The following is a 16,918-nucleotide window of genomic DNA, read 5'->3' on the forward strand; positions in this document are numbered from 1 at the left end:
CACCAGTTCCCTCCCCTGGAGAACTCCTGGTTCCCATACTCAGAAGCAGCTCTTCATCATCAGCTGCCTTGTCTTCAAATACCCCAGTGCAGAGCTGACAGGGCTTAAAGCCTACTTGCAGGTCCCCCACCCCCACCCCTTCCTGACCTTGCTTCCTGTCACACCCAACCTGGCTGTCTCCCTGGAGCTGTTTCCTGCAGCTCTTCCTGCCTTGCTCTCTCAACCCCACTGGGATCCGACCAGCCTGGACCCTTCTCATCCTTATGCCCCCTGAAGGGAACCAAAGCCCCACAGGAGGATGCCACGCCCTTCTCCAGACTCCACAGGGCCACCCAAGCAACCGGGTAACATGGCAGCTAGACATTTATGATGGCTTTAGACAAAGGATTACACACATTGAAGTTCCGATCAATCAGTCACCATTAGTCACAATAGCTAAATGGAAGCTCCATTTTCAGAGGCAGCAAACCTCTGAATACAGGTTCTAGGCAAGGAGTTTTCCACCTTGGGTCCCCTGATGCTGTTGGACTACAATTCCCATAATCCTCAGCCACAATGGCCAAAGTCTGTCTTGTGCTAATGTCATGCTGTTGTACTTGTGCAAGAACATAGTGCAATGATATTGCACAAAGAAGGAAATGGACTGATGCTTGTGCTAGCAAAAGATGGTGACATTGTATGCGCTTGTTTCTCCATCCATAAAACATACCATAAATGAAATTAACCATCAGAGGTGTAGCTATAACTGAGCAGATGGGTTCAAAGAACCCGCCCCCCCCCCCAGCTCCTGAGGGCCCTTCAGCTCCACTGCTCCCTATTTTCTTCATTATCTCCCTCACTCTAAGGGGCCGCCAGGGAGAGGGACGAACACGGGCCCTCTCTCCCCTAGCTATGCCCCTGGTTACCATAAATGAAGGCTATTGGGGCTGGGGGTTATAATGCAACAACACCTGGGGACCCCAAGGGAAGAATCCCTGGGATAGGGACAAACATTAGAGAGGTATGTTGCCTTCAGGTCCTGCTTATGAGTTTCCAAAGGCACCTGTCTGGCCACTGTTAGCAAAAGGATTTTGGATTAGATGTGCTCTTTTTTAGAATCTCACAGGACTCTTCTTACATTGTGAAATTTACCCAGGTGCACTGCCAGCTAGCTTTAGTTTGTATATCACGACCTGAGGGTTAGATCATTTAAATCAAGGAACTTCATTTATGGTATCAAAGTATGATTTATGGATGGAGAAGCTAAAGCACAGATTATGAAAGAACCCATGAAGATAATCTTTAATTATTGAGCTGAATACAGAAAATGTGGCATAATTCAAGTTAAATAGAATGCATTGCTGATTTTAATGAAAACAGGGTTTTCTTTCTGATGTCCCTGTTTACTAGGGACATAGTAATATCAGGGTATATGTCCATTATTTTCCAATCAATTTATTGGTAGACTTGCCACCTGTTTGATAATACTTTTTTTTTTAAATGGCAAGGCTTGAGTGTTAAATAATAGTCTGTTTTGCTGAAGGCTTCAGCTCTATATTGAAAATGGAGGGTTAAAACAACATTTATTTTATTTCATTTTATTTGTATACAGCCCAAAATGCAAGTCTCTGGGCGGTTTACAACAAAACAATAAAAACAGCAAGTAAAAAGGTTAAAGCATTACAACAATTAACAGTAAAACTATTAAAAACCATCAAGCTATGAATATTGAAATCTTAATATATTATTAATAATAATAAATCTTAAAATATTAACTTGCTTGCATAAGGACCTGTGCTTTCCAGTCTTATGCATGTTTACACAGAAGTAAGTCCAATGGGAGTTATTTCCAAGTCAGCGTATAGTACAGCCTTACGGAGTTCATGGCTAAGACAAAATTTGAACCAAGGACTTTGAAGCTCAAAATCACACTGGTACAGCAGTAGTGATACAAGTTTTGGTGTTGTGAGCCACCCAGATAACAATTTATTTATTTGATTTCTATACCACCCTTCCAAAATGGCTCAGGGAAGTTTACATTAAAACAAAGCTAAAATCAATCAACTATTAAAAGCTAAAACTGTAAAAACATAAAACTATTATTAAAACAGTTTTTAAAACCCTGGAAAACCAGGCCAAACCTTTATGGTTTAAAAACCCTGAAAGGCCAGGCCAAACAGATAGGTCTTAACAGTGGCGGACTGGGTCTAAAAATATTGGTTGCCAGGAGACAAAGGGGGTCCACCCACAACTATAAGGCTATCATTTACTTTTTATCAGAAATAAATAAAATTTTCAAAAATACTTAAGTGGAAAAAGGTACAATTAATTTTTTTGTGAAATAAATGAATATTTTTTTAGTAATTACAGTGTACATATATTGTACATATTACTGGCAGTATACAGTACAGATTGTTATAATTTTTGAATTTTTAATTTTTTGAAATTTTTTAAATAAATGGTGGATATTTTTAAATAGTTTGCTTGTACTGAACATTTTACACATTAACAGGTAGTTCAAAAGCATATTTCATGCAGTCCACTATATTAAGAGCAATCGTTTGAGTACACTAGATGATTGTGCGAATCTGTCAATAATAGCTTCTGCATCCAATTCATCTAACAATTCCTTTTCAATGGATAGCAACATGTATGATTCCAAGTTCTCCTCAGACAGTGAATTTCTTAGCCTTGTCTTTATGATCTTTAGCTTTGAGCCAGTGAAGGGGCGAGTCTGGAAGAGCTACATCAGGCAAGTTCTGGAGGGAAAGAGGGAGTTCTCCTCTTTCCCCTCAGAAAGTATCCTCGAAAAATGATTATATATATATATTTTAATTAAAATAGTAATACAATGTAAATTTTAGTTGCATACAGTAATAATATTGGAACTGCTATTATATTTTCAAACTACTAAAAGGTCATTAACATTTTTAACATATTGTCTAATGTTTAAGGGGGCCCATTTCATCAGGGGCCCACAGGGCCCACTCGCCATCAGGCAAGCTGACACCCTGGCCAGTCCGCCACTGGGTCTTAAGGACTCTCCTAAAGACCAATAATGAACTCTGATTACAGATTTCTGCTGGGAGTGCATTCCACAGCCCAGGAGCAGCTATAGAGCGCCTTCTGTACAGGCCGCTTACTGTGTTGGTTGGATCTGATCCATGTTTACTCAGAAGTAAATCTTAATAGGTCCAATGGGACTTACTCCCAGATAGGTTTGCATAGGATTGCAACCTTAACCACTACTCCAGCTGGCCTTCGTCCAAACTAGTGTTGCAATAGCATAATGCTGTTGGGATAGTGCAAGGACATGGCACCAGGAGGATGTTGCATAAAGAAGGAAGTGTCTGTTCCAGATTAATTCTTGTGCTAGCAGAAGATATTGACATGTTGCAAAATGCATTGTACAACCTTGTATGAGTCCCAGGGAAGGTCTTCCACTAGTGCTTGCACAACATTGTGTAGCTCCACAACTTCTCACAACTCCGTAAACTTTGTGTGTGTGTGTGCAACTCTTCCCACTGCACTAGTAACAGCAGTTGAATTGGTACAATTCATGAATGGTACAAATCTTAAATATGTCATTGCTCAATAAGTGCTGCTGTTTGAAAGATTGGCCCAAACATACCAGGCAGATTTGCACTTGAGATTTGCACAAATTTTTGACATTTTAATACCATCCCTCCTCCAAAGAGTTCAGGGTGGCATACATGTTCTTCCTCCCACTCTGAGAGATAGTGACTGGCCAATAAGTGTCAGGCTCATATAAATGAAAATGTAATAAAAAGAAGCATGCTTGTGAAGATGAGTTGGTCGAGCAGTAAGGGGAAATCACTGTATCTGTTTGAAAGCCAGTTGGTATCCTGGTGTTACTTTAAATACTGTGTTGACCCTGCAGTTTTCGCTCTTTCCCTTCTTGTAAATTGGACATGCAGGGAACCAGATTTGAACTGCAAGGTAGGGGTAGGGCATTAGTGGAAGCCTTTCCCCCAAGGGAAATAGCATGCACAAAGGTACATGCTCTGGATGAGGGTTGTTGTACTGTAGACGGGGGCAAAGTCCTCTACCCTACCCCAGTTCCAGTCTGGTTTAAAGTAAAGTGTGCTGTCAAGTCGATTTTGACTCCTGGTGCCCACAGAGCCCTGTGGTTTTCTTTGGTAGAATACAGGAGGGGTTTACCATTGCCTCCCCCCACGCAGTCAGCATCTTCCTATATCGCTGCTGTCCGATATAGTACCAGCGGGGATTTGAACTGGCAACCTCCTGCTTGTTAGTCAAGCATTTCACCACTGCGCCACTGAAGGTGGCTATCCAGTCTGGTTTAGGCACTCCAATATGTCCTATTTACACACACACACACACCCCGAGTTGCATTTTATTTGACCTGAAAGGCGCAGGTTCAAACCACCCAGAGAGACTTGTGTAATGCCCAGAGACTTGCACTTTGGGTGGTACACAAATATGTTAAATTAATAATAAATAAATAACCTATCTCACAGGACTGTTGTGAAGATAAAGTGTGTGGTGGTGGTGAGCTGTTGCACCGCCCTGCACTCCTTGAAGAAGGGGCCGGATAAAACATGCTAATAATGAGCATCGTTAATTCCCAAAGGCCCGTTTCCTTTTGTTCCACGGCTGAGCTCCAGCATGGACGACAGCGTCCCCCGTGAGTGAGCCCAGCTCGAATTAAGCCTCGTCGAGAGTCCATAAGCCACCGGGGAGGAGAGTTGAGGGAGAGGAAGCATGCATGGCACTTCCCCAATGGAAAGGAAGGGCTGGGAAGGCCAGCAAACTGACCCACCACCACCAGTCCCCGCCCCGCACTAGTTCAGCTTGCTCGCCTCTATATCAGCCGGGCCTTTCTCCCGTACCAGCCGCCGCCGCCGCGAGCGTGGCCGACTTTCCCCGACTGTACCGCAGGGGGCGATGTGAGCACGGCATTTTCTCATGGACTTCTTACGCCGGCTGCGTGGGGGACGGCTCCATGAGCTCTTCCACTTTCTCTCCCACCCCCACCGCCGCCTTTTCCTCCCCGCTTGAGCTGCCGGCGTGTCTCTCTCTCTCAGTATTCGCAGTTGGGCGAGGGAGCCGGGAAGTTTCCAGAGGCATCGCGGGGCACGACTTGGGCCAAGCTGCAGCTGCGAGAAGTGTGTTCTGCCGCTGGCGCCGAGTCCAGCCGGTGCCACACCGCGCTGCCTTCAGGGAGGCGTCTGCTGCGCCCGCTCCGCTCCTAAGGTGGGGTGAGATGAGGAGAGAGCCCTCCCTCTTGGAAAGTGTGGCTGATGCCCTGCTTAGGTGGAGTGCGGGGCTTTGAGGGAAACTTTGGGGAAGTGGTGGAGACCCCGGAGCTCCTCCCTCTCCCCCCCGCCCCGCTTTTCCCTGAAGAGTCTGACAGCATCTGGAGAGGAAAACCAGTCAGTCTCTCTCTCTCTCTCTCTCTGTGCCTGGCGGGGATGTTATTCCAGCAGCAGAGAGGCTGGAAAAGAAGTCCCTGGGTTGTTCTCTTCCAATGCACTGAGTCTTTCTCTCTCTCTCTTTTTCCACCTCGCCCTAGGATGGCATGGATTTAGGCAGCGACCCCTGCAGCAGCCGCTCCAGCTCAGAATCCAGCTCCAGCAAAGTCACCCCTTGCTCGGAATGCAAATCCTCCCCATCGCCTACCAGCCTGGACTTGGCTGCTTTGGAGGACTCGGAGGAAGAGGAAGAGGAGGAGGAGGATTTCCAGGTGTTCAAGAGGAAGGTGACTGATGCGTGGGAGGAGGACAGGGACTATGCCCGCAGCTATGCCAAAACCGCCGCTGCCAGGAGGAGTTTAGCACAGGAGCTAGAGGAGGTGAGGAGTACCAGCCTTGCCATCCCCACCATGCCACCCCCGGCTCCCAGTGGCAACCCCCCCACTGCTCACCACCCGCACCACCCCCTGGACCTCAGGCACAATGCCAACGTGGTGCCCTCTAGCCGCAGGACTGGACATAAAGGGGGTGGGGGCTACCGCAAAGCCCCTCACCTCCAGAAAGCCCAGCCAGGGGGTATGGGCAGGCTCAGCAATGGGAGCCCGATGATTTCCTTGCACCCTCTGGAGAACTCCTTAGAAGGGACTGGCTTGCAAGAGCAGGAGCCCCAGCTGCCCACTATGGACTGGGAAGCGCTGGAAAAACACCTGGCAGGGTTGCAGTTCCAAGAGCAGGAGACCCGGAGCCAGAAGAGCAACTACACGTCCGTAAGTTGGTTCCGTGTCCCACTCCCTTGTCTTAATTCTTGAAGGGGCTGGCTGTGGGGAAATGGTAAAGGAAGTATTCATTTCCATGGAATTATTAGTTAGAGAGAGCAGACACTGAGTCACTTCCCTCAGTGAGGGAGTTGGGTCGTTTTTCTTTTCTTTTTTCCCATAGAAGGAAATTTGCAAACAGTGCTGCAAATAGGCAGTTGCTCTTAGCTTTGGATTGGGGGTGGCTTGTCCTCCCTGGCAATATGTAACCATTGCAGAGAAGCTGCATATATTTTTGTGTGTATGAAAGAGAAAGAAGAGCTCTCGTCCCTCTTTTACTCAGCTTCTAAAAGAGAATTGCAGCCTCTCTGTCTTTGTTCAGCAAGGGAGGGAGGTGCTTGACTCTCTTGACTTGGCCTTGAGGATTAGGGAATGAGTAGGAGTCAGGCTGCTGACCCTTTGTGTGGCAGTGGGGAGGAAGGAGGAGGGCAGCTCTGAGCCACTTCCTGTTTCTTATCAGAGGGACACCTGGCTGCATTCAGAGAAGCCAGACAGTGTGGGTGGCATCCAGAGAGGAGGAGGAGGAGAGAGAGAAACGTAAGCAAGAATCCTAGTCCAGCTGGTACATGTCCCAGTGTGGATTTGCCCCAGTGAAAAGGGTTTGTACTGTATACTTAGATGCATGCTTTCCTGTCTAGCAAATGCCTTTCAAAGATAAAGCAGTCAATGCAGTTGGCAGGTTCTTAAAAATATGCACCTTGGCCTATTAAGGATGCATAATTTAATCACTGCTAATGAGTATGCTAACATCACAATATGCTTGTTGGTTGGTACTTTGCCTCAGGCTGTGACTTGAGAATCTACAGCCTCCAGCTTCTGGAGATTGGGTGCAATGCACTTTGACTTTGGGGCATGAGGATAAGTAACTTCATTTTGCAGCATAATTGGCAGAGCTGCTTCCAGCAAGAGAAGGGCATGAATAGGGGATTTGTTTCATTTCCCCCCTGACAGAATAGAACTGGTGGTGAAGATCTCCCCAATGTCAGCATGTCTGCTTTTAATAGCTGCTACCTAGCTGCCCTTTTTTTCCTCAGCATCCAGTACATTTTCTTTAAGTGGAAATGGGGAGAGGGAATAATCCTTGCTAAATTCAAGGGGGGAAACACATCCTTTTTGGTGCTGTATTTTGTTTCTAAATTCTATTTTTAGTAGATTAAATGTGAAGCCAAATAATATAGCTGTGGTTCCCAACATTTGTCACTGTAACAACAAAAATAATGTTCAGGGAGGTTTAGATTCAGCAGCAGGAGATGCTGATGACACTGCATTTTAAGTATGTTGTGATTCTGGAGACTGCGTGTGTTGGGAAAGGTTGTTTTGCCTGTAGATAAGAGAATTCAGAGAGATAACTGAGGAACTGAAATGTCTGGCTTTTTGTTTGCTGCTGGGACATGATTTCCTACGCAGTTCTGCAAGCAGACTACTTCCAGCTGAACAAAATTATTATCTGTCTTTTAGGCTTAGAGGTCTCTTGAATAGGTGCTGTATAGCCTGTGCTGTGGTGGCAGATGTGGCATCTGCCTTTTCACATTTGCCAGTCATTAACACATAAGCAGGTATGTGTTAATGAATTGGAACAAAAATGTCAATTCTTATTTCTCTGGTGCCCTGAGGATTTGAGATCAAGGCTCTGGCAGTAAAAAGTCCCTTCACAGCTGGGGCATAGCATGGCTGGAGAGGGCCCTGGGACAAAAAGTGAAGATGGGCCCCTGTCTCCCACTTCAAAGAGGTACAAGGAGGGAAAGTAGAGAGCAAGCTGTTACCAACCAGCAGGGGCCCCTACTTGGGCCCAAGGACATGTGTCCCCCACCCCTTATTCAATTGTAGATACACCTGTTTCACTGCCCTCAAGCATTAATATATTGGCTGAATTTCATTTTATGTGGGAACATGTTCACCAAAAGCTAACATTTTTATGTATGTAGATTCTTAGAGCCTTCGTTATAATGAAGGCTCAGAATTGGTTACAACACCACTGGGTGTGTGTGTGTGTAAAATGAAGGAGTAAAAACCTTTAAGATACAAATTTGAGAGAGAGGCTCTAAAAAATCCTATTTCATTATCTTTCCCAATCTACTTTCATGCCCAAGTTTAACCATGCTTACAGAGGGTTCATTCAGATGTTCAGAAATGGGCAGAGTGCAGTTCTTTGGTGTGACTGTATTGGCACAGAGTTCATAAGCAGCTGCCTTATACTGAGTCAGATCACTGGCCCATTTAACTCACTATTGTCTACACAGTCAGGCAGGAGTTTCTCTCAGCCCTATTTGATGTACAAACAACCACTTTGTATATAATTGTGCTTTGGTAGCGTACTGTATGCTTTGGTAGTTTGTTGGTTCAATTAAAAAATCTTGTCCTATTAAAAATCTTGTCTTATCTTGGAGATGCCAGGGAGGGAACTTGAAGCCTTCCACATGCAAGCATGCAGGTGATCTTCCCAGAGCAGCCCAGTCACCTGGGGGGAATATCTTACAATGCTCACACATGTAGTCTCCCATTCAAATGCAAACCAGGGTGGATCTGCTTAGCAAAGGGGACAATTCATGCTTGCTACCACAAGACCAACTCTCCTCCCTTAGACCAACTCTTCACATGGTGTGCTTCTTGTTTACAAATACTCCCCACATGAAACAGACCATTGTAAAAACTGAGCCACTTCTAGGGACGAGCTAGGCTAGAAGCTTTGTCTTGAGTAGTGAATTGCACTTTTTGAGGTGGAGGTGCTTCTGAACAATCAACTAACTGCCTGTGTGAAATTCTAAGTCACATCCTGCAAAAGGGGTGTACCACTACTGGCCTTGAAATCCAGCCCAAGCTAGAATATCCTAAGAATGTGCAAAAGCAATGCATTACTTAATATCACTCATTGAGAACACTGTTATGTTTTGTATTTGAGGTGATACGAAAGTGCTGTTTGTTATGCTTGAGCAGCAGACGCGAGTTCTCACGATGTTGCAGTTATTCATGAATATGTATGTGTGAACTTGTGCTTCTGGAAGATGCTGAGCCTCTGATGAGACTTCAGAAGAAAGGGTTCTGCAACTTCTGGGTCCCTTGATGTGCAGGTAGAATAACCAGGAGACCCTTAGAGTTCGTGATGGGAATGTAACAGGAAGAGACAGTCTTCCATATATTGGGGCAAACATATGCAGATTTTAGTTTGCCTCAGTGTATAAGGGAAGTCATGTGGGTGGAACACCAGGCTACAAATAGATCATGGATGCAGTGTAATGAAAGGTGGACAGGATGGTTTCACCATGGGTGAAATACTGTGGGGAGGGGGAACTACATTTAGGATTCTCCAACTTAAAAAAAAATAATTTAATGGCAATTTCTGCCTGAACATATGAAGAGAGCCCATTTTAAACCAGGCCTACACAACTTCGGCCCTCTGACTGTTGTTGCACTACAGCTCCCATCATCCTCAGCATTAGTGGCCAATAGGGATGATGGGAGCTGTAGTCCAACAACTGGAAGACCAAAGTTGTACAGCCCTGTCTTAAACTATAGACTAAATGTTCTGGCTTTGTTTTTTCATTTATGTATCAAGAACAAAAGCTACAAGTTTCCCTTAGAGACTTAATGACTGATATTATGAAGATTGCATCGGGGGCAGGGGAGGTATTCTTATTTTTTTATGTGCAGAAGCCAGACCAGTGCTAGAGCCTCGCTGGGGGGAGCTCCCCTGCTCTGCACTGGGCCCAGGCAGCTTCGAGGAGCAGTACCACAGCTGCCAGCAGTAAGCACCTTATTTACTTTTAAAAGTGCCTCTGCTCTCACTGCCCCTTTGCTGCCCTTTAGAAATCTTTTGTGAAGGATCCCACTTTACATAGCCCCTTGAACCACCAAATTGGTCCACCACGAACTGGGTTTGATCAGATTCAGCCGGTCCAGTTTGCGATCAAGCTGCTTGAACTGGTTGGTTCGTGGCAGACTGTTCATGCACACTCCTACCCACATGTGGGACCTATACTTACATTTGCAAATGATCACCTGGCTGCCAACAAATGTCTGCATTGCACCTATGGATATATCATTTGCTATAGCTTCTCAGCTATCCTTAATGTATGTTAGGAAGGCTACAAATACAAGAGCATTCCAGCACTTTATTTTATTTTTGGAATGAGTTTTCTGTGACCTCAGCTTAAGGATTTAGACCTTTTTAAAATCATGACTGCCTGCAGGTCTTTAGTGATGTATTTTAATTAGTTTTTAACCAGTACAAATGACTCTGTGTAAAATCTCTTGTGGTTATTAAATTAGGCAACATTGCCATACCGTTATGTTAGCTTGCTTGGCAAGGTTCTCCTGTTCTCTCCACCCTGAGAAAGCAAATTTGAATGTATTGCTTTAGGTGAGGGTGTTGGCATGAAACATTGATGCAGTGTTCTCTCTAATTTTTTTTTCATCTGTGTGCAGAATGAATTTTGTTTTGGGCAGCAGTATCAAGGCAGTGTGTGCGCATGTGCATTCACAATGGAGCCTTCCTGATTCACCCTGAGCAGGATCTAAAATAAACTGAGTGGACATCAAAAGCCACATGAGAGCGTGCACATGCACACACCTTAAAGGGAACACTGCATTACTGTGTTGAAACTGTATAACAGGATGGAGAGATGTGCTGAAGGAAAATTTTCAGAACCCTTCGATCCCAGGGTTAATATGTATTTTATATTATGTTTTGCTCTTTTATACCATCATTGTATATTGACATATTGTTTGTTCTTAAGAATTGGGTTGCTGGATCTGACTAAAGGCCACTTTAGTCTGGTATTCAGTTTCCAACAGTGGTCCACCAGATTCCTCTGGAAACCCACAAGCAAGGCATAAAGTTGATAACTATCCTTGTCTGGCCTGGGCATAAGGCACTCAGAGAAATGCAGCCTCTGAATTTGTAGGCTTCATTTGGCTAATAGTTGACAGACCCATGACTTTGTCTAATGGCCTCCACCTACATAAGGACACATGCTTCTTCAAACTATGAGCGGGGCAATCAAATATTTGAACACTCAAATAGAGTATTTCTGTTTGGATATTTGGATGTTTTCCATGCATAGTGACATTTCAAGGAGAAATTTCTAGTTTAGCCATGTTTCTACATGATGATTTCACATGCATAGGGACTTTTTAAAAAGTGTGGCGGGGTGGGGATAGCATTTAAATTCTTGCTTCTCCTACCTACAGCAGGGAAACAGATGCTTTGTGTTAAGCTGCTGATAATGAAGCTTAGCTCCCTGGCCCAAACTGCATGTTGCAGGGAGAACTGCGTGTGCTGCTGACCTGTGTCTCCCTGATAATTTGCAGTGAAAAGACCTGTGATAACATTAGCATTTCCCCACCCCTCTGTTCTGCTTGATTGCTATTGTGGGTGGCCTGGAAGCATCGGCATACATCATGCTCTCCCTCCTCCCAAGCTATTGGGGAGATCTACTGGGAGGTGTGCATAAGCAATGCCCAACTATCTCCCTGTAACATGTGGTTTGGGGCTCCATAACCTATTAATGCTTCAACCTTAATGTGGCATGCATTAACTAATTAGGAAACTTTGTGAAGTAGTGCTATCTCAGCCTTCCAAAGAACTGTTTGCACCTCTAAAAACATGTATCTGAAGCAGTTTTCTCTGTGCAAGTAGGGAAAATTAAGAGGGCTTTAGCCACAGATACTGAGTTGTGTAGCTTATTGGCTGAGAATGGGAAAAACACGTGGTTCAAACCTCATCAGCCCCTCCCCCCCATTTGCAATATGGCCAACTTTACAAGACAGTTGCAAAGACTGCTGAAAGAACGGGTCTTAAGCAGTTGGAAGACTTGTTGCTGAAGGCTGATATTTAATAAAATAGAAAGTATTTCCTACTAGTTGTATGCCACTTGTATGACATGTAAAGTTTGACCTCTCATAATATTTATTAATGGTGGTTCTTAAACTCTTGTAAATGCTGGTTGGAACACAAAAACAGCAAATCAAGGATTCCTCAGTTATACTGTACAAGTGAATTGGATCCCCCATCTCTCCTCTTCCCTGCTCTGCTGCCCATACTGGAAGGAGATTGCAGTTATTTGTGTCCCTTGGCAAGATTCCTTTTACCACTTAATCTGTTTCTCCTACAACAATTGTAGCATCCTGGCTCCAGTCTGGAGGACAAGCAATTCCTTTTTGTTAAGTTGCAATGTATAAAGCACCTCAAGGAAGATTTTATGAATGGTGGATTTGTCATTACAGTGTGGAGTTGTATTTCTCTCCTATATATACATGTTTCAGAATTTTGTGTAGCATGGTATGACTGGTGTAATTTGGGTTATTTTAGTTGCTAATCATGTTAGAAGATTATTCCCATTTGATCTATTTCTAGAGGTTTCAATTAACCAATGTTTAAATTCCATTTAAACCCATATGCTGATATATAAAATTTCTGACTTGGGTAATCATACTCTATATTGAGGAGCAGGGGATCAGTCAATCACAAGCTATATCTAGGGAATAACAGCAAATTAAATGTTTGTGAGGAATCAACCTTTTGAAAAACTTTGCATAAAGGAAATAAACATAATGAATGGTCTGCTTCCTCATCCCTAGTTGGCATTCAGCATTTTGTAGCAATACATCTAGCTCTTTTTAAACTGACATGAAGATGCACTGCATCAAACCACCGAAGTGTGTATGTGTGTTTTGGGTCAGATGATTCTGGCAGCATAATCTACAAGGAATTTTTACTTCATCAACATATGTATGAACTTAGCATTGCAGTGCTCATGCAAGGACATTGTGGCAACAAAGTTGAGTCTTGTTAAGACTCCTTGGTTTCAGCGGGAGAAATTTAAATATGTATCTACTATTCCAATTGAAATACATGTTTTTTAAAACTAAATTTTGGCTAGATCATGCCTTATATATTTACTAATACAGCAGTACTCCTCAGCAGCATCGTACTCTCCCCCTCCCCATATAAAAAGCACAGGTAAGGTAATTATGTCTTAAGGCCAATTAACATTAGGCCTGTTCATACAGTCATCAAAATCAGGGTAGAAGGCAGGCTACCCTGGTTTGCATGACTGTGTAAACTTCAACTTAAGTTGCTCAAAACAGGTTAACCCTGCTCTTGTACCCTGCTCTTAACCCAAGGTAGGAGGAGAGGAGAGCCGGGGGAAGCAATGGAGAAGACTAGCAGGAGAAGGGGCAGAAGACTGCTTACCAGTTAAGAACTCTGAAGAAGGCCTCAAGAGGCCTGCAGGCAGAAGCATACCCGGAGAGAAAAGGGGAAATAAATGGTTAACCGGGCAAGGTGGTGCTAAAATAAGGGAGAAAGGGGGAAGGAACAAGAAGGTGGGAGTCTTGTATGGCATTGATAAAAGCAGAGCAGACCAAAGATAAGGGTACCTCACAGCTCCCTACAGACTAAAGGAGGTCAGGGGAAATTATGACTGAGAAAGAGATGGATAGAGAGGATTACAGCGAACAAAACCTTCTCCCTCTGCAACTCTTGAGGTCAAACAGCTCAGCAACAACTTACAAATACACAGAGCAAATTGTACTAAATGTTACCAAGGGGAAAGGGAAAACTTGACAGAGGAATGATGTTCCTTGTGGAAGTGCATTTCCACCATAAGGTCTACCTTTGAAAGACACATGGGCTGCATTTGTGGTACAGTGGTTAGTCTGTTGCCCTAGGGCCAGAGTAGGGTTGCAAACTTCCTGGCCTCTGAAGGTAATAGCAGGCAGCTTGTGGCATTAGACTCCCACAACAATAACAGCAAAGATTAACAAGAACCTTCATGTCCAGGATCAGAACCTTTTATAAGGTTCTGTCTTCTGCAAAATCCAAAAGGCAGGAGAACTTTAGGTTCAAGGGACTAACAGAAGGACTGGGCTTGAGGAGGGTGTGGGTGCAGTAGTGGCTATTCAGAGGAAGCACAGAACAAGATGGCTCTATTTTGCCAAATGTGTACTACTGACTTTGGGCTTGATTTTGATTGCATTGCAGGATGTGTTGATGGTTCTTCAGCCTCAATCCTTTTGTTGTGTCAGAAACTCTGACTCCATTAAGCATGCACAGGACTCAGTGGGGTGGGTGGGATATGCATCACCTTTTGCTAGGCAGCTTTTGCACTGGTTCAGTCTTTGCACAACAATGCTGCTGTCAGTTTTCTCTTTGGAATCAAGTTCCTGTCTATTACTGGTTTACATTGCCTTGTGGAGAAAGCCAGTGTTTCCCAAAAGGAGTAGGGAAAGAGGCTTCTGCTACCACTACCCTTATTCACAGGATTCTCAGGATAAAATGGAAGTGGGTGGGAGAACCGCTTACATAGCCCCGAATGCTTTGGAGAAAGGACAGAATAAACAATATAATAAGTCAATATTTATTTATTATTATTATTTATTTGATTTTTATACAGCCCTTCCGAAAAGGCTCAGGGCGGTTTGACATTTGCCAAGCCAAAAAATCCCACTGTTGCTGATAGATACCATTATTGGATGCATTTTTTTATCTTTTTAAAATGTAAAAGTGCTTGATCTGTCCATTTTTTCTACTGTAATGTGTGGTTTTAAGTCTGTAAGCCTTATAACTGTCTGAACATCACCACACAACAATTTTTTCCTGATCCCTCCTTCCTTCTGCTGTCCTGATGCTCCCTGATAATATGCCCCTGAGGGCTGGGGAACACTCAGGAACATACTTTGGAGGGGCAGCAGGGGAATTAGAGTTCAAAGAAAAGAATGTGTGGGCAGCATTCCGAAGTGAGGGTAGCATTAGCTTGGATACTACTTACTCTCTTATAATTTTAGTTAGAAAAGACTATAAAAGAAAAATACACTTACACTTGGCAGAACTTGGGATGGATTTAAACTAACAGCACAGAGACTAGAATGCCTTGTGCCTTTGAACTCTCCTGTGCAGAGGGGATTGTGATAACAGGGTCTCATTTTGAAACAAAAGCTCATTTCTGGAACATCTTGGATATTCAGGAGTTGAGAGAATAGGGATTTGCACAAGCTCAAACAGGGTATTTTAAACCACTGAAGTGTTTCACAGCATATGTATGAACTTAAGTAGAGACAAGGTGAGAAGGAACACTGGAAAGTTTCCAGAGATGGCTGCAAAAGGCTTGCAGGCATGGAAGTGGTGGGAAGAAAATATGAGGTTGGAGGCAAAGGCTGCTCCAAGGCTTTAGGTGCTGAGATAAATTCTCCAGTGATTGCACCTTTTCTTTGACAGGCTGTGCTGACAGCTGGTGAGATCAGGGAAGAAAGAAAGTTTCTGGGGCTGTTGAAGTGGATGTTTTAATACACAGAAACTATGTCTGGTATCTGTTGTAGTAGAAATGAGATTTCCTCACGTTTTTTGTGCAAACTACAGCAGAGTTAAAGCTAGGAGCATTCCTGTCAGGGATAGTCTGAGATCCTAGACAGTTGTACCCAAATTAGGACCAGGAACTATAGCCCTACATTTATGTATCCCCCTTTGTTAAAGAACATGAAGGGAAGATATAGATTTTTAAGCCAGCCAACTAGGCAGCTTCATATGGTGAATATTTCACAGTAGACCTCCATTAATCCTACTCTATTAACAGTCAGATGTTTGGTGGAATAGGGTTTAGTGACTTTGCTGACTGAATGTTTTTGCATCTGCAGCAGGTCAGTTCTGTTGGATTTAATAATGGGGCTATAGCTGCCCTCTACTAAATCTTTTAAATAATAGGTCCTTCGCAGTTTGAAGTCTGCCAGCTCATCAAAACAGTAACCTAGTCTGAGGGAATCCAAATGTCTGCATTGCCATATTATTGAGCATTCATATCAAGGTCATGTTGAACTATCTTGCATCTCCACGCAGCAAGGCTGGGACTTAGTGTAACCTCTGGGTTATTATGCTAAACACTTCCCCAGACAAGAACATTGTTTTAATTGTATGGTTTCAGTTAAATGCACCACAAACTCTTAGGTCAGTTCTGGGACTTGTGTGTGCACAACTGGTTGTATGTTTCAGTACAAGCCTCTGCATGTTTAATCAGAAGTAAGCCCCACTGCGTTCAATGGGGCTTACTCCAAGGAAAGTGTGTGTAGGACTGTAGCCTTAGTGGTCCCATCTGCTGAACTCTCTGTTGCCTGGCACAATATGTGAGGTGCATATTCATTCACCTTCCTGTTTGTTGGTGGCTTTCCCCCATTCCCCACACTTTATTGTGTGCAAGTGTTCTATTACAAATGTAAAATTATGCACCTATTCTTATTTATTAATGTTGCCCTCTTAGATTACAATTGAGCACAAACTCCCTAAGCATCCTGGGAGACAATTCTGACCTGACCCAGTATGATTCAGTAGGTGAGATCAGCAGTACATGAAAAAAATGAGCTGGAAGTGCCATGATCCAAACAAAGTCAAATCTAACCTGCTCAACTTAGACCTCCCAGCTGTTTTTGGACTGCTACTCCCATAATCTCCAGCCACAGTGGCCAATAGCCAGGAAATAAATTTGTTTGTTTGTTTTGTTTGTTTGTTTGTTTAACTTCTATACCACCCAAACTTTAATCTCTGGACACTTAACATAAAAAAAAATTAAAATACATATAAAAGTTAAAACAATGCAACAATTTAAAAACAGCCATAAAATTAAAAACAATTTTAAAAAGCTGGGAAAGCTTGGGTGAAAAAAATGGGTTTTCAGGTGTTTT

The 16,918-nt window shown here is 43.6% G+C and overlaps 1 protein-coding gene across 5 annotated transcripts in view; it reads left to right on the forward strand.

Moving 5' to 3' along the window:
• SCHIP1 (schwannomin interacting protein 1) overlaps positions 1-16,918 on the forward strand; it is a 630,453-nt gene that overhangs the window by 496,376 nt on the left and 117,159 nt on the right. For 3 of the 5 annotated variants that reach the window (XM_053306137.1, XM_053306138.1, XM_053306139.1), the window contains one exon: positions 5,537-6,202. In XM_053306137.1, coding sequence (XP_053162112.1) covers positions 5,537-6,202 — 666 coding nt within the window. Of the gene's footprint in view, positions 1-4,890; positions 5,218-5,536; positions 6,203-6,708; positions 6,850-16,918 lie in introns of those variants that run through there. The other 2 variants (XM_053306140.1, XM_053306142.1) reach the window with 2 other exon arrangements.

Source organism: Hemicordylus capensis, chromosome 3 (assembly GCF_027244095.1).
Source record: "Hemicordylus capensis ecotype Gifberg chromosome 3, rHemCap1.1.pri, whole genome shotgun sequence".
In the NCBI taxonomy this organism is placed as follows: Eukaryota; Metazoa; Chordata; class Lepidosauria; order Squamata; family Cordylidae; genus Hemicordylus; species Hemicordylus capensis.